This window comes from Didymosphaeria variabile (assembly GCF_027946475.1).
Source record: "Didymosphaeria variabile strain IMI 356815 chromosome Unknown scaffold_7, whole genome shotgun sequence".
Lineage (NCBI taxonomy): Eukaryota > Fungi > Ascomycota > Dothideomycetes > Pleosporales > Didymosphaeriaceae > Didymosphaeria > Didymosphaeria variabile.
Window position 1 is genome coordinate 1,895,579 of NW_026611626.1, and position 15,695 is coordinate 1,911,273.

General features: G+C 51.1%; 5 protein-coding genes across 5 annotated transcripts; 1 reads left to right on the plus strand and 4 right to left on the minus strand.

The window, feature by feature from the left end:
* Nucleotides 1-1,544: 1,544 nt before the first annotated feature.
* Nucleotides 1,545-2,608, minus strand: N0V89_009754 (uncharacterized protein; the record flags this gene model as incomplete). Its single annotated transcript, XM_056218503.1, has 2 exons — nucleotides 1,545-1,909; nucleotides 2,206-2,608. The coding sequence occupies 2 exons, from the start codon at nucleotides 2,606-2,608 to the stop codon at nucleotides 1,545-1,547; spliced, it is 768 nt and encodes a 255-aa protein (XP_056067768.1).
* Nucleotides 2,609-3,627: 1,019 nt separating this feature from the next.
* N0V89_009755 (uncharacterized protein) lies at nucleotides 3,628-5,970 on the minus strand (the record flags this gene model as incomplete). Its single annotated transcript, XM_056218504.1, has 2 exons — nucleotides 3,628-5,841; nucleotides 5,893-5,970. 2 exons carry the CDS (start codon nucleotides 5,968-5,970, stop codon nucleotides 3,628-3,630), a joined length of 2,292 nt encoding a protein of 763 aa, XP_056067769.1.
* Nucleotides 5,971-6,712: 742 nt separating this feature from the next.
* Nucleotides 6,713-7,211, minus strand: N0V89_009756 (uncharacterized protein; the record flags this gene model as incomplete). Its single annotated transcript, XM_056218505.1, has 3 exons — nucleotides 6,713-6,761; nucleotides 6,814-6,966; nucleotides 7,054-7,211. 3 exons carry the CDS (start codon nucleotides 7,209-7,211, stop codon nucleotides 6,713-6,715), a joined length of 360 nt encoding a protein of 119 aa, XP_056067770.1.
* A 333-nt stretch (nucleotides 7,212-7,544) lies between these two features.
* TRM10 (tRNA (guanine(9)-N(1))-methyltransferase) lies at nucleotides 7,545-8,759 on the plus strand (the record flags this gene model as incomplete). The annotated part of the gene is made up of 1 exon (XM_056218506.1): nucleotides 7,545-8,759. The coding sequence occupies one exon, from the start codon at nucleotides 7,545-7,547 to the stop codon at nucleotides 8,757-8,759; it is 1,215 nt and encodes a 404-aa protein (XP_056067771.1).
* A 4,854-nt stretch (nucleotides 8,760-13,613) lies between these two features.
* On the minus strand, nucleotides 13,614-15,125 carry N0V89_009758 (uncharacterized protein; the record flags this gene model as incomplete). Its single annotated transcript, XM_056218507.1, has 1 exon — nucleotides 13,614-15,125. One exon carries the CDS (start codon nucleotides 15,123-15,125, stop codon nucleotides 13,614-13,616), a length of 1,512 nt encoding a protein of 503 aa, XP_056067772.1.
* Between the last annotated feature and the right edge of the window lie 570 nt (nucleotides 15,126-15,695).

Sequence of the window (15,695 nt, forward strand, 5' to 3'; positions counted from 1 at the left end):
CGACGCCAACCCCAGCGAGTCAGAACTCAAAAATTGTCCTCAATGCTCCACGAGGATTTGCGCTGGCATCGTCCCATCTCCACTCTCGGACCATGCATGCTCCACTTTGCTATTTCGGTCGCTCATTCCGAACTTTCCGAGAGTTACTGGATCCTGAGCGCACATGATGGCATCCAGTCGAGCTGCTGGACTAGCATCGTTTGTTGCCTCGTACGCACGACACCCAAGTCTCAGACGAAGCGGACTTCGAGCCATCACAACATACTTGTTTCGTAAACCCTGAACAGTCATCCAGACGCCAGCCTTGCTAACGACGGTGTAAACGCGCGACTGCTTACGTACGTTGTGTGCTTTTAACTTCTTTTGATGCGCAACTGCACCTTGTCCGGAAATCGACCAGTGGCCCGCGGCATGTTGTCAGACTGTGCGTAGGGGGAAAGTATCCGATCAATTCTCCGCAGGACAACGTAGTTCCCCCCGTCAATGAGGTCATTAGTGACAGTGGGGGCGAGACATGGGGCGCAGGCAAGCTTCGACACCCGCCAGAAAGCAGGCCCAGGTAGGATCTACGAAGCTTAAAATATCCTCGTTTACCTCTCAGGCGCCTGACAAGACCATCAGGCTATCCATCTAGAGGTTTGCACTCTACGATCCGTTACTGGACCCTTGGTTAATCGTGGGTTGTCATGCAAGCGTAGAGGAGTGCGAGGCCGGATGCTTCCTCAATAGTAGACAGCGAATCACACCTGCGGTGTTCTCGAGACAACGATCCTGGCTTGAGAGCACTGCCTCGTCCTTCCTCGCAAGGTCGCTAGAATACCAAGTTTCGCATTTGCGATACACCAGAGTTTCTAACAACGAATTACTTTGATGGTAACAACCACGCTTACGACAAGCATACGCAGGCCCGAATAGGGATATTTGATGAACCCACCATTACCTGATTGAGGATGAATCATTTTGACAAAATTGACCGGACACGCAAGCCGCTCTGGTGTGTTTTCCTGGCATACCAGCACGTGAGTGATCAAGGTGTAGACGGTATTGACTCGTGGGCAGTGCGGATCTATTCCAAGCTATCCCTATCACGTCATGCAATCCGAGCATGTTTCCCACTTCATCTAGATTGCAGCTTCTAAGATCTAGCTTACTTTGTGAACTCGAGTTTGTCCGCATCTTCTAATAATACATCACGGCAGCAACACGCTTGACTTCTTCTCGGATGCTCACTTGGCGTTGATGAACCTACCCTGTCTCCGAAAACGGATCTATTTTCGGAACGACCTGAACGTTTCTATGGAGACACTTCGAGTTTACGATAGTAATGCCAATGCAAGTCTTCATACTTGGTCATCGTAGTTGTGCACTGTAGCTGCACTCTGTGAACAATGACCAAAACCTGTCCTGGCTGGCGACCAAGGCGCTCTACTACTCACAGTATAGATTACCTCGCTAAAGCATAAACAGGTAAATACAGCCCAGAACAAACCTCACGTGGTCCGAAAACACACCCATCCGAAGAACACCTAGCCACCTCCACCCTCTCATAGTGTTCTCTCCACCGCATTCTCCAACACCTCAATATTCGTCGCCCCCATGACCGACCCCATCGCCTCATCCGCATAACATACCATCTCCCTATAATAATGCCTCCTCCCACTAACCTCCACCGCCTTTCCATACACGCCCTTCTTCAACAACTCTTCCACGCTCGCCTCTTCCACCTCTTTACCCACCTCGCCATTTCCATCGTCTTTTCCGTCGATAAGCATGAGTACTACTTCTCCGATCTTGTCAACAGGAGTGAAATATTGTTCTGGGAAGTTGGCCCATTCATCGGAGGTGAGCAGATTGGTCTTTACCGTGCCGGGACAAATGCAGTTTACGCGGATGCCGGCGTGGGCATTGACTAGATGAGGATGATAGAGTCAGTCCAATGGTCGCAAACAGGGGTAATGAGTAGAAAGTAGTCGTTTCAGCTGCCCGCTAACGTCCGGAAGTTTCAAACGTTCGCGAGAGCAGATCCACGCATGTACCATTACGTACAGTAAGGTGCTATAGAACGAGTGAGGCCGACGACTGCGTGTTTGGTCGCTGTATATCTGTTTCGATTCGTCAGCTTCCCGTCTGATCATATTCTTAGCTATGATGCACGTTTGCGAGGTCAAGTGACTCACATAGGGGAGTAGTAAGAAGGATAAAGACCGCCACAACTCGCCGTCATCACTAGGCTTTTATCCTTGCCCGGGCTCCGCCGCATATACTGCAACGCCAAATAGCTCGTAGTAATCACGCTCTTCAGATTAACATCCACCAAGGCGTGCAGTCCTTTAACCGGCAACTTCACGTCCCCATTGGTGTCCTGCTCTTCGAAAAAGCTCGCGTGTTCCGCGATACCCGCGTTTGCGAATACGAAATCCATTCTGTTGTTTCTGATGAATACGATCTTGAAGATGGTGTTGAGACCGGTTTCGTCGGTGACGTCGGTAGGGTGGAACGTAGCGCCGAGAGAAGAGGCGACTGAGGAACCGAGGGAGCTGGGGAGGTCAAGGATGTGGATGTCCCAGGTGGAGAGCTTGGAAAGGCGCGTGGCTACTTCGAGGCCCATTCCGGAGGCTGGATGTGTGTTAGATGGATATGCGTCTCAAAAGGGTTTCCTTTATCGGCTCTCACCTCCGCCGGTGATCAACGCTACCTTCTTGCACATCTTGATTCCTTGATTCAATCGCGGCAATATTTACGCAGACTATCCTATTCCTCACTACTCGCACGCTTCCCTGGAATCAAGTTGCAATATGATGTGCCTGAGTCATGAATAAAACAGAACATGCTCCAGAAAGCAAAGCGACCGTACAAATAGACAACTCGCTAGTTCATGAGCCTGTCGTTGGCCATTGTCTGTAAGTTCACCGGGTATGGAGGGAAATCTCCCCGCATCACCTCAGTGCGGAGTCGGAAAAGGAGAACCGCAAAAGTTCCTTACACGCCACAAACAAAGGCTACATGTCAGTGTGGCCCCAAAGAAGATGTTATAGCATTACTGAATGTCGCCTGTAATATTAGGGGAGTTATACAGTTAGTCATGAACTCCAAGGTTGAAAACTTTGGGTCCACGGGTACAGGTAGTTGGCAATCACGTGATTGAGCTCAGCCAAAGGAGCCGGAAACTCGATGACCAGGCTTTGTCATGGTGGCATCGTCCGCGCACATCACATATACAGTATACTCAGAGATTTGTCTTCATTTTGGAAATTGCTAACCATCATACAGCACAAATTTTGAAGACTAGTGCGTACTTGCCTCTGTGCCACAAGAAACAACAAATGCCTTTAGCATGTCGCTAATCGCTCTCTAGAATCACAAAACTCGCAAGGCCATAGAATGCCTTTGCGTGTTGGAACCAGAAACTTTTTGGGTTCCTCCTTCAACCTTAGAAACTAAGATGGAAATGCGTGTGCCGTGTAGATATATTCGTCCAACGCCGTCTTCCCGCAGACCCTTAGTACTCGATTCCAACACTGTTACTTACAAATCCTGTATACCACAGTGCAGTAGTCCATAATTCGTTATCTCGCCGCCTCACTGGTAGCCCCACCATAAAGCTGGTCATTGATTGGCGTCCACCATTCAAGCGTTCCAATCAATATAGTGCGCACCCTTCTCAAGAGTGACGAGCACGCGCGTCTCAGGGCGATTCTTCGGGCGAGGTGGTGCACCAACGGCGAAGTTCTCCGGCCACTCCTCCGGGTCCTTTTTCTTGTCCTCTTTCATTTCCTTGCTTGCAGCTGGCGGGCCTTCTGTCACACGACCGGCGTCCGCTCCTGCCACACCTTCAGGTTGGCGGTCCGGTTCCTCCCGCTGGCGTAAGTAGGTGCTCGCCGAAGCCTGGGAGTTCCTGTTCGTCGTGTAGGCGGAGGCCGGGGTAGATGCGACCTGCTTCTCTCGCAAGGCGTTCAAGGCGGATTTCTTGTATTCGGTCCATAAGCCTTCACCTTTCTTGTTCCAGGTCGGGCCCTTGGTCTGATGACGACGCGCGTGTTCTCGACCAGCATTGCCATCTAGGTTCACGTCCTCAGAAACCTTCCGCTTGTGGCCCTGCCGCCGGTTGCCTGGCACTTTCCGCCGCACTCCGGGAAGGGCGACCTCTTCGTTCTCTTCATCTACAGGATTTTCCGTCTTGTCATCGGCCTCGACCTTCGTCAGCGAAGCAGGCACGGTGCGCGGGAGATCTTTTGTTGCTACAAAACCGGCGAAACAATTCGGGTCAGCAGTCGTCGGACGTTCAGCAGGGACAGCCTGGTCCGCATTGGAGTTGACGGGCAACTGGGGGTGGGAAGGAAGACCTGACATTTCCTTCTTTGCAGCGAACGCGAGATCGCGTTCCAGCTTGCCAACTGCTTCGGTGGGGCCATTCTCATTTCGAAGTTGCTTCTCTACTGCCGTGCTGGAGTTCATGTATTCTGTCAGGTCCGTTATCATCTCGGCATTCAAGGGAGACGGTGGCTTTTCCTGCTTAGTGGAAGCCCACTTTGAGGTCTTCAACCCGGGGAGCTTAGCAAGAGCCGACTGCATCTCAGCCTCCGTGTAAACAGTGCATTTGATCATTGTGCCTTGTTGGTATTGCGCATGATCGAACTCTGCGGAGAGAGAGTTATTCTCCGAAGTCTCGACAGGTGAAGCACCTTCGTACCCAGGAGCAAAATCTTTTCGGATCGCGACACCACCGTCCTTGTCTTCGGAGTCCTTCTCTTGACAAGTGTCATGCTCCTCTACGTCCTCGACAGAGACAGCGGCCTCGTCCACCGCTAGCCCTCGAAGCTGTTTCGCGAGGTCATCCGCAGATTGGGTAGACGCGTTCGCATCGTCATTCGCTGAGTCGTTGCCAACCTGAGTCTTAGGGCCATACTTGTGGCTGCTGCTGTTAGATTCGTCGGTTTGACATTCGGGTTTCTCTTCGGCCAGAGACTGAGGTGCCACAACCCAGTGGTCAGCGTCGACAGCTGGCTCGGCTACCGGAGGATCTTCTTCCTCTGAATCGTCGCTGTCACAAGCGATCGATCCTTCGTCCGAATGCGAGCTATTAATCGATAGTATCTCCCATTCGTCATCGTCCTCGTCCTGAGCCTGTTCATGGGCTGTGATAGACGCGACTTCGGTATTGTTCACAGATTCCGCGTCAGATACAGTAACGGTCTTGTTCTTGTCTACGCGTGTGACGGCAGGCTCGACTTCAATTCCGTCTACAATGTCTTCAACAACACAAGTCTCTTTCAATGTGATGCCCATCTGCTCAAGCTCCTTGCCAGTGATACGCAAGAGCTCCTTCAGTCCATCGGAACGCTTGAGGAGCTCGGCGACAACCTTCCGTGTTGGATCGTCGCAGCGCGCACCTGCATGCACAGTCTTCCGTAGCAGAGACCAGTCCTCCGGCTGGAACAGGAGGTGTTTGATGTACTTGCACTGTTCGCCCTTGGCAGCCATGCTGTCCAGAGTTTTACGGTGGGACTCTGCATCTTCCAGGAGCTTGGTGGTTTGAGCCAGAAGGATAAGCTTACCCCATTTGAAGGTAAGAGCGGTCACTTCCACAGACATGCCCCAAGACACATACGTCTCGTACATAGACCTGCTGACCTCTGGGAGCGTGATGGCAAGCTTGATGCTGGAATCTCTAGGGCCGTACGTATGGAGCGCACGCACGAGACGCTTTGCATTCGGGTTGATATCGCCGGCTTTGATGGACATCGATTCCAGATTCTCTCCGAACTGGACGAGAATGCATTCACCCTTCAGCATCTGTTCAACCTGCTCGCTGTACTGCTCGAAATACTTCTCGTCTCGTGTCTACATTTGGTCAGCTTAGGGAACATTGAAAAGTAAATGTCCAGAACTTACCTTCTGGGCGTCATCGTAGCCGTAACCGGAAGAAGAAGAGGAGGAGGATCGGAAGCCAAGTTTTCTCAAGAAATACATTATGTTTGAAAGGTACCTGCTGCAGAGATTGCAAAGCGCGCAAGCCTGTTCGTGGAATAAGTAGTTAATGATTAATACTAAGGGTGACAAGAGTGAGCTGAAAGTCGAGCGAGTGTTTAAATACCTGCTTTCAACTTGATGGCGTTAGGTGGGTTGCTGGAAGTTCACTAGAGATTGAACAGACGTGTATGATTTGAAGGCAGGCTAGTTGATGTCGGGTGAAGCGAGCGTAGAAAAGTGCTGGCTTACCTGTCTAGCTGGATGGGCTGAGTAAAGCAGACGTTCTGTACCTTTCTGGTGGTCACTGGGATCAAGTGTGTCGACGTCAGGCTGTTGACGGGGGCTACGAGGTAGTGGGTGGTCTTGAGTAAGCCTTTGGGGTTTTATGAGGACGCGGCAGCTGCACACCGCACGCTCCTGTAACGTTAAACCTAAGCGGACAGTGCTTTTTCCAAAGATAGCTAGTCGAAGTGAAAGAAAGTGACTGATACGACGAAACATGTTCAAGAATCCGTGAAAGGTGCTAAGGCGCGTTCTCGTCCATAATGCGAACTTAAGTACGCATCGAATGAAAGGCTTCGCGAATCGGAGAAATAAGCGGAAACCTGATTTCAAGCCAAAGAGAGGTATGCATTTCCCAGTGTCGCGCACGGTAAGGCGCCATATTCCGACTGAAACATCTCGTCACACGCTGTATATGTACAATTCGGTCTTGCTGTTGCCCAAAATCCCATCTCGTCCCCTATTTCAGTTGATTCTCAGGTGTCACAGCAAAGGTCGGCCGTACGAATCTGAAATTGAGTTAGCGTTACGGACCAGTACGGCGAAACCGTGGGAGCATGCCTGTCGCTGTGGTAGACCTTGGTCTCTGTGCCCAAAAGCTCCTTCTCCCTGGCCTTATCTGCCAAATATCGTCGCACTTGATCGCGGTCTTCCTCGGCCTGCAGGGCGGGGATGAGGTATATGCGCGCCCACATCTTCTCGCGTGCCAGTTCACTGTGCCCGCGTTAGCTCAAGGCCACGATTGAAGCTCCACCTAAGAGCTGTTTGACTAAGCCCTCCGGCTATTGCAGCTATACGCACTTGTGCTCCCTGATACCCTGGCCGACCCTCCAAAATCCATATGTCATTAGCGCGGCGGTTCCAACGAGATACATGGCAGGGCGGAAGCCGCGGGCGGGCAGGTTGCGCTTGTACTGGACGGGGCCGTAGCCGCCGGCCGGCGGCATATCCTGCGGCATAGTGAAGTCGTGTGTTGCGGCGTCAATGGGTCGGTCGGAGGGGGAAAGCTAGAGGTGAGGTTGCGGAGCTTCGCAGCTTCCAATCGCGACACGGGACTTGGCGCTTATGTCACGCCTGAGTCAGGAAAAACCTGCTCGATTTCGACCTCTACCGCAGAAACTTGAATGGTTAGAGCCACGCCAGCGATAGCCAGGAACTGGTTCAGGTGGTCCCAGCACGTGAGGTCTTCACCGTTTACCCCGATATCACCGTTGGCGATCGGCTCTGTCAGCGTCAGAGTTCTCCACTCTATTCAGGTTTCACCACGCTCGGCCTCTCCACTACACATGACTATGGATCCGAAAGAGCGGCCAGCGAAATTGAGAAAGTTGGAGCATACACAAGAGACGGAAGATACTAACATGACTGATCCTACCCCCACTGCTGGCCAAGTCGAAGCGCAGAACGACAATGCACCTGGGACCCAGCCACTCAGGAAACTGGAGAAAGAACAAACAGACGTACCACAAGGAGAACCCGAAGAACCCGACGAGGCTGCGCCCAAGTTGTCCAAGAATCAGCTTAAGAAGCAGCGCCGTTGGGAACGCTGGGAGTCTGGCCGCGAAGATCGCAAAGTCAAGCGCAAAGAGAAAATCAAAGCCCGGAAAGAGCGTCGCAGAGCAGAGTGGGAAGAGCATCGCGCCGAAGGATCAATCTCGCAGCCTCCGCCCCTGCGAGCACCTCGCCGAGGTGACCCGCCAGGAGTACAGGTCCCGATCACCGTCATCTTCGACTGCAACTTCGAGGAGTACATGCACGATCACGAGCTAAAGAGTCTGGGGTTGCAAATCACTCGCAGCTATTCCGACAACCGAAAAGCCCCATTCAGGTTCCATCTGGGCATCAGCAGCTGGGGTGGCAAGATGAAAGAGAGATTTGACGGCATTCTAGCAAAGCAGTACACGAGCTGGAAGGGTTTCCAATTCTGTGAAGAAGATTTCGTCAAGACTAGTGAGATGAGCAAGGAGTGGATGAAGGGTCCCCAGGGAGGCAAAATTGCGGGCGCGTTGGCCAAAGACTCCGCCGAGCACTCAACGGCCAAAGATGAAAAGGCAGACGAAGAGGGTGAGATCGTCTATCTCTCAGCTGAGAGTGACAATACGCTGGAACGCCTAAAGCCCAACAGCACATACATCATCGGTGGCCTTGTCGACAAGAACAGGCATAAAGGCTTATGCTACAAGCGAGCGTTAGACAGCGGCATGAAGACGGCGAAGCTTCCAATTGGCGAATTTTTGCAGATGGACAGTCGAAAGGTGCTCGTCACAAATCATGTGCTTGAGATCATGCTCAAGTGGCTGGAGCACGATGATTGGGGCAAGGCGTTCATTCAGGTGCTTCCGAAGCGGAAGGGTGGCGTCTTGAAGACGGAGGAAGAAAAAGGTGAAGAGGGGACATCGGACGGAGAGGAAGAGGCGGCGGTGGAGGAAGCGGGAGATGCTCAATCGATGACGGCCGCAGTTGAGGCGGTTTGCGCTGAGGGAGACAGCGACCAGGGCCCTACTTAGGCTAAGTCTACGCAGACTTGATGTAATGACAATTACCTGCGACGTCATGATCACCAACAGATAGTTGCCGGATCATTTGAACCAACGTTCTTCCCACTTGGTCTTATGCATGTAAGATACCTTTCTCTTTGCTGCTTATCATGCGCGCCGCTGTCTCCATTTCTCAATGTGTGACACATCCTCACATACTTTTACCATCATTAGAACAACCTGTGCTCCTCTTACCACCAAGTACGATGTAAATGCTCCCTCCTACTACTTCTTTGCCTATGCATGGCTAAAACCTGTTTCCGCTCGAACGACCAAACACCGTTGTCCTTTGCTCTTGCCGCTTGTAGTAGGCTAGGGCTCTTTTACTTCTGTGGCTTTTCAATGCTCGTTCTTCTGCTGATATCCAAGTTCTTCAGTCGTTCGGGCACGATTAGTACCCGTGTTTATCTGCTGATGCAATTCACGCTCGTCTTCTGATCTCCTCGATGCCAGACACGGACCGGCCTTCGCCCGCATGGCTGGTGAGAATCTGACTTCTCTCAGTACGCACTCCCGCTGTACCCTACCATCATCCTTCCATCGTACGGTTGTCGCGTCGCATCAGCTGCATCGATGCTAGTGGTCATGCGGCTGTCCTAGAGAACCCTCAAGGTTGCCATGAGCTTAGGAGCGCAGATAGTAAGACAACCACCAATGTTGCTCCACCTTCACTGAAAATGTCTGCAGATACGCAAGGCTCACGCGCAACGTGTTATTTTCCGCGCATCCTCAGGCACGCACCACCCATGCATGTATATTTTCAAATTCAAGATATTCCTATCGAATACACGCCCTCACGGGCAGGACCTAGTACGTTGATTTGTGGGAGACCGAAACCCCTCAACGTAGCAGAACGGTCCAGATGGGGCAATGGTTAGAATGCGACATGAAGAGGTCGTCTAAAAACATTTCAATACTACACAGGTAAACTGTGTTAAGCGGGCTGCCATACCATTGTGATTGTTCGATTCTTTTTGTGGTCTTGCTTTTTGTTTCTATCTGGTGAGTGGGGCTTGGCTGGTGGGCAAAGGCTGAAATGAAAGAAGATCTGGCAGGTACGCAAACTGACCCTTTTGCTATTACTAATGCTATTACGAATGAATCACTAAAGAGACAACCACGAGTAGCCGGCCAGTCCCTTACCTCCACCTGTATAAGCTAAAGCTAATACAGATAACAGAGCGCAGCGTGGCAAGAGTCGTCATTTACTCATGCCATGCTCAATACACAGAGCAGCTTCTCGTGCGTCTTTCCATACAGTATTTCACAACGCAGGCATGTCAGCTTTCGATTGCGCGACATTTGTGAACGAAGCAGTGTCCTGGAGATCCCACGTCCGGATTTGCGCTCGAGTTGGTAAAATTATTGAAACGGCAGTTGTCCATCACTTCCAAGGTTCCACTTTCTCTTAAGCATGCCGCCAATAGGAACATTCCATACCTGAGAGAAAGTACGCACCCTTCTTCGCGTATTATTATGCTGGTGGATCACACATCACCTCAAATGATTCGTCGGGAGTTGGAAAGTAACCGTATCACTACCGCCAGAGGGCGTGTTGAGTATGTGAATCCGCGATTTTCTCCATGTCTATGCACTGCAAAGTCATTTAATATTGAATACGTATCAGGTATGGAACAATTCGAAACAAGTAGATCGCCCTGCTAGGCCGTGACTCCAAGTATTAGCTGGACGGAGACTATCCGACAGAGCAAGAGCACCATATATGAAGTCCGGTTTCGAATCCTCAAGACTCCGCTGCAACGACTTCAGACTGCCATTCAAGAAAAGCTGTCGAATTTCTTCGGAGATCTGTATACAATCGAGAAACAACCTACTGAGGTCGCATTAGGGCGCATGACTGTGCCGTCCTCCAATTGGGCTGGTTATGTCTGTCGTTTAGTAGGTCCGAAGGAAGGAAAACATGCTACATCTGTAGGCTCTGTCATTTGTAGAGCTTCGATACCAACGGTACCCAAGGAAGGTCTGTTTCAAGCTGGAACGAACCGTAGCACAACCAAACAGACGCAACTAGAGAATCCTTGGACTACGTCTTCAAGAGGAATTGTAAGAGATCGGGGTCTTACCATTATGAGGTCTTGTGGATGGAAAGACGGCCCAATGAAAGTGACCTCACTTATATCGGATGCATGCCAAATCCTAAGCAGAGCTCTTTTCGAAGTATTCCACCTAGCAGATACTCTCGGAGACGCTCCAGTCTCTTATACCGAGAGCTTCGATAGATGTCCTGCAAAGCGCAAACCAGAAGGTCACGATGGCATTCGCAAAAGCTTTAGGCGTTGCTTAGATGAAACAGCGCCACTAGTTCATGAGATGCTCACACCTCTCGAAGACACTTATCAGCGAGCCTTGGACGTGTCTGCTATCGACTCATCATATAACTATGATGACGCAACCATTGACGGGGATGTCATCAATCAGACACTGAGCCAAGCTCTGATGGAATATCTTTAGTCCAAACTTTCACTGAACCACATCTTCACTGAAGCCTTTGGTGACACTTTCCAATCGTTCGTGTAGGATGCCGATGGTTCACGGAGCACGCCATGGCTATGCCGATGGAAGTCATAGCTGAAAAACAAAGGAGCGAGATTTGGTAGGCGGTCGACGAGCTTACAACAAAAGAAATGTGTTCATTTGGTAAGCAAGGCAATATCATCCTGCACTGTCTCATATCATACATCAGTGCGCAGACGATGCGAGTATAGAACGTTCAGAAGGTACTCGAAACCATGTTGGGAAAGTATCTAGCAACTGCTTGTGGTGGCGAAACAATATTGGACTCACACCTTCGCACCTGGAAGTGAATTGTACACTACCGCATGTTGTTGCACTCCTTCTCCGAGAATGCCTTCCTTCTTCACTTAGATGGACTACGGAGTATTGGAAAGAGACAATTGCGGTGAAGGATGACAAGGGGGGCTAGCCTGTTGTAAAACCTTTCAACAACTTGCTAGAAGGCTCCCCGCGACTTCCGCGGCGATGGCGAGAACGGAAGGGTGAAAATCAGAAATACTTTACCGGAAGGCATGATGTTGTGGGTACATTCAGTACTATAAAGGAAGTGTTCTAGAACTAGAATGAAAGCTCGATTGAGTCTGAACGTTGGTTCCAATTTGGGCATATGTCTACATATGAGAAATGCCAAACGTCACGTTTCGTTGCTTGCGTTAAAAGCGTAAGGACTCTACATCGGACCCGAAACTATTTCCGCATTGCGAGATAGGATTCGAGACACAATGTACCTGTCATATCTCAACGATGACATGTTAAGGTAATAAGCCGTAAAGGGCAGTGTTGAAGTATATGGTATTCATGGACGTCTTAGCCGATCGTATAAGTCTGGGGCTGTAGTGAGGAATATCCACAAACCAGTCTGGTTTACCTTGAGTTGAGTCGATAATACGTCATCTTGGCCTACATACTTGTGCCAGTGCTTGCGACAGAACGAAGAACATGGCCCTCATTTTGACGACTCAAAAGTTCTCAGACAGGTAAAATGTAGCCTAACAAACTTGTCTAACGGCATGTTTCTTTATTGGAGATCACCGTTGGGTTCTTAGCAAAAGCTTAAATTCGGAAAAAGGTTATCGAAGTGCTCGGCCGTCAATGTCGGTATCTTCAGGTGAATTTGGTTGCAAAGCAGGTTGGAATCGATTGTCAACGACGTGATGTAGCTTTTCCATATCAGCAATGTGTTTCTCTCTCCATCCATAGCACAATTAGTGTCAAATCAATTCAGTTCAATTTCCTTGTCGGCGTTCGCCCATTAAGATAAAATTGGGTATAGCAGGACAGAGACACCAAAATTAGCATCGTCGAACGACAATCATAGATAAAGCAATAGACTTTTCAGCATTGGCAGTGTACTAGGTCCTTCATTTTATCCAGTGAGCTGATTATTGAGCCTTTCAGCATGGACCTCGTGCTCTTGTTCAATTCCAAATCGGTAACCTGGCGGCTGTACACACGACCGTGAAGATTTCGGCGCCTTTGGTAGTCTTCCAGTACAAGGCTCGACGATCAAGCGTTCACCACGCAGAGGGCCCTGTCCTATTATTTCTTTGCATTCGCAGCGCTTGCCGTCGACATGAAAAACGCACGGCTGAATGCAGCGTTCGGCGCGATATCTTTTGTTGCATCTCAATGAAGGGGCCAGCACTGCGTTGACAAACCTCACAACACCTTAGCACCTACGTGTCTCGTTGATGGTTGTTGCACAAACCCTACCAACCATCCATGCCATACACCGAGCTCCCACCTAGGTACCCCTCTAAATCCGGCAGGTCTATGCAAAACTCTCTCCACTACACCCACCTCCGCCTAATCACTTGCACTACAAATCGCCTTGATCACATCGACGCTATCACTCTCAAATTCGAATTGATTCGACTCAGACCCCACTCGAGGCTAACTTGATTTCCTCCAATCCTATAATTTCCCTCTCCACGCGCTTTATGCTCGTCTTCTTCGTCCCGCCCGCCGCCTTCTCCGCCTACAAACCCGCCATCTTCACTGCCGGCGCGGGGAGCTTCCCTGGAAAGGGAACGTACACGAAGTGCGCGTTCATGAGTAAGGGTGTCGGGCAGTTCAGATCAGAGGAGGGGACCAATCCGCACGTAATCCTTATGAGGAGCCTGCTTACGAAGTATAAAAGATGGAGGATCTCTGAAGGTACTCACGACATGGGCGGCAATGTGCGAGCAGATGGATTCGGTGCGTAGCACCTTGACCAGCAATAGGATAGTATGACAAAAAGTTGATCCCGCCGACTATGGTGTTATGATATTCAATACCACTGCCTCTTCATGCCTTCTTCCAGCCCTCAACAACCCCGGCCAACACTTGCTTGATGAGCGGCAGATCTCTCTTCGCGTCCGTCATCCAGTTTGACACCGCGAATCTGCACGCTGGCTGACCGTCCCATGCAGTGCCTGATACGTAGATCTTGCGACTTGCCTTGATCCTACTAGTGAGTTCTTTGTTCAAGCCCTCATCCTTGGCCCTAAATAAAACAATGATGTAGATGCCCCTCAAGACTTCCTCCTTGGGGCGGTCTGACTCCGGAAGTAGTTCAAAGTCTGGACTGTCGATGATGTATTCGGCGATTCCCTTTGACAGGTCAATCTGCCGTTCAAGCATGTCCCGATACCCATCTGCACCATATGATATTAGGTTGGCATATACAGGTAGCGCACGGAGTCGGCGCGAGTTTTCGAGCCCGACGTTTGAGGGCGACACAATCGCATCAGTAGCCGCTCCGGTGCTGAGGTACGGGGCGTTAGGGTTCTGGAAGACGCGTTCCGGTATCTCGCGATGGCGCGAAAAGAAGAAGCCGCAGTCGTAAGGCACGTTCAGTAGCTTGTGCCCGTCACCAGTGATAGAGTCTGCGAGATCGAGACCTGCACAGGCAGCGATGATGTCGGCGTAGCTTGGGGAAGTAAGGATTCTTCCCAAGATACCGAATGCACCATCGATGTGGATCCAGGCACCATACATGTCGGCTAGCTTGCGGATCTCCTGCATCTCTTCTAATCCTGAGGTAGCGAACAATCCAGTGTTCACTTCAGATGCAGAGATGGCTACAATGGAAGCAGTGCCAGGTTGCTCAAGCAGCTTCTTTAACTGAGCGACGTCGAATCTGTGCGAGGCACCTGGTAGACCGATATCTACTACTGACGTGCGACCCAGGCCCAGAACACCAGCGGCTTTGACGAGTGAAGAGTGCGGCACGGTGGTCAAGATCTGAATCTTGTCGATGCCAGCGCGATGCATGGCCTCCACAATACCCAGCTCACCTACACTGTTCACAGTGTCGCTTCGGTGGGCGGAAGCCTCAGCAATAATATACTCCCTGCCACATGCCAGACCTAACACATTGCTTGCTGTTGCTCCGGTAGTGAAAACACGGTGCGGCCACTGTGATGGTTCGAGCTTCAGCAGTTGGGCCAATAATGAAGTAGCAGCATCCTCCAAATTTGTTGCTATCGACTCTTGCGGAAGGTGAACTGCGGCATTTTGGTCATAGATAGTGACCATATGATCGGCAAGTGCCGCGGCAGGCGTGCTGCCGCCGGTCACGAAGCCGTAGTAGTTGGGCGAGCGGCTGGAACCATTGAAGCCCGGGGCGAGGTCGTCTCGGATATGCCTGATCGTTTCCTCAAAGCCAATGCCAGAGGTAGAGAGATTTTTCTGTAACTTCTCGCGTGCTTGAGTTACAATGTTCTCTGACGGGAGGACACGTTCAGGTGGTGGTTGGAGGTGAAGGCCAGAAATTGCAGAAGCGAGCTGTGAGAAGGTCTCTGGATCCGAATGCATTTCGAATAGTTGTTGCTTTCAAATTTGTTGGAGAGAAGTCAAGTGAAGGAGTCATCGCTCCCAGAGGAGCTCCGACCCCGGTCACGTGAACAGGCGTGCGCCCGGGCGCCCGGGCTACAGACGGTTGCGGACCTAGCGCGAGGCGGGCGCGATGAACGCGACTGCACAACACGATCCCATCCGAGCCCCCACATCGCCACTACAACACCTTTTAACACACCGCCGCATGCATGACCACGCGCCGCCTACCGATGCAGACCTTATCGCGGAGCAGGCGATACACTAATGCCTACCAAGAACAATATCAGCGCTGAACTCAAGTGGCTGTTATCCGCGAAGCCTTTCGTACCGCCCGTCGCTTCGCTCGTTGCATACGATCCCTATGCCCCAGCAAGCTCAGCGAGAACCTCGCAGCCTTCTTCCTTCTCGGTAAAAACTCCACCGAACGATGAACCAATCTCGGGACCAGTACGCGGCATCACCCAATCGACATCGCAACTTGCTCGTGCCCGCACGGTCGACATACATAGATTGCCCTCGGCACAGACAGGACCGGAAGACATGGCGCGA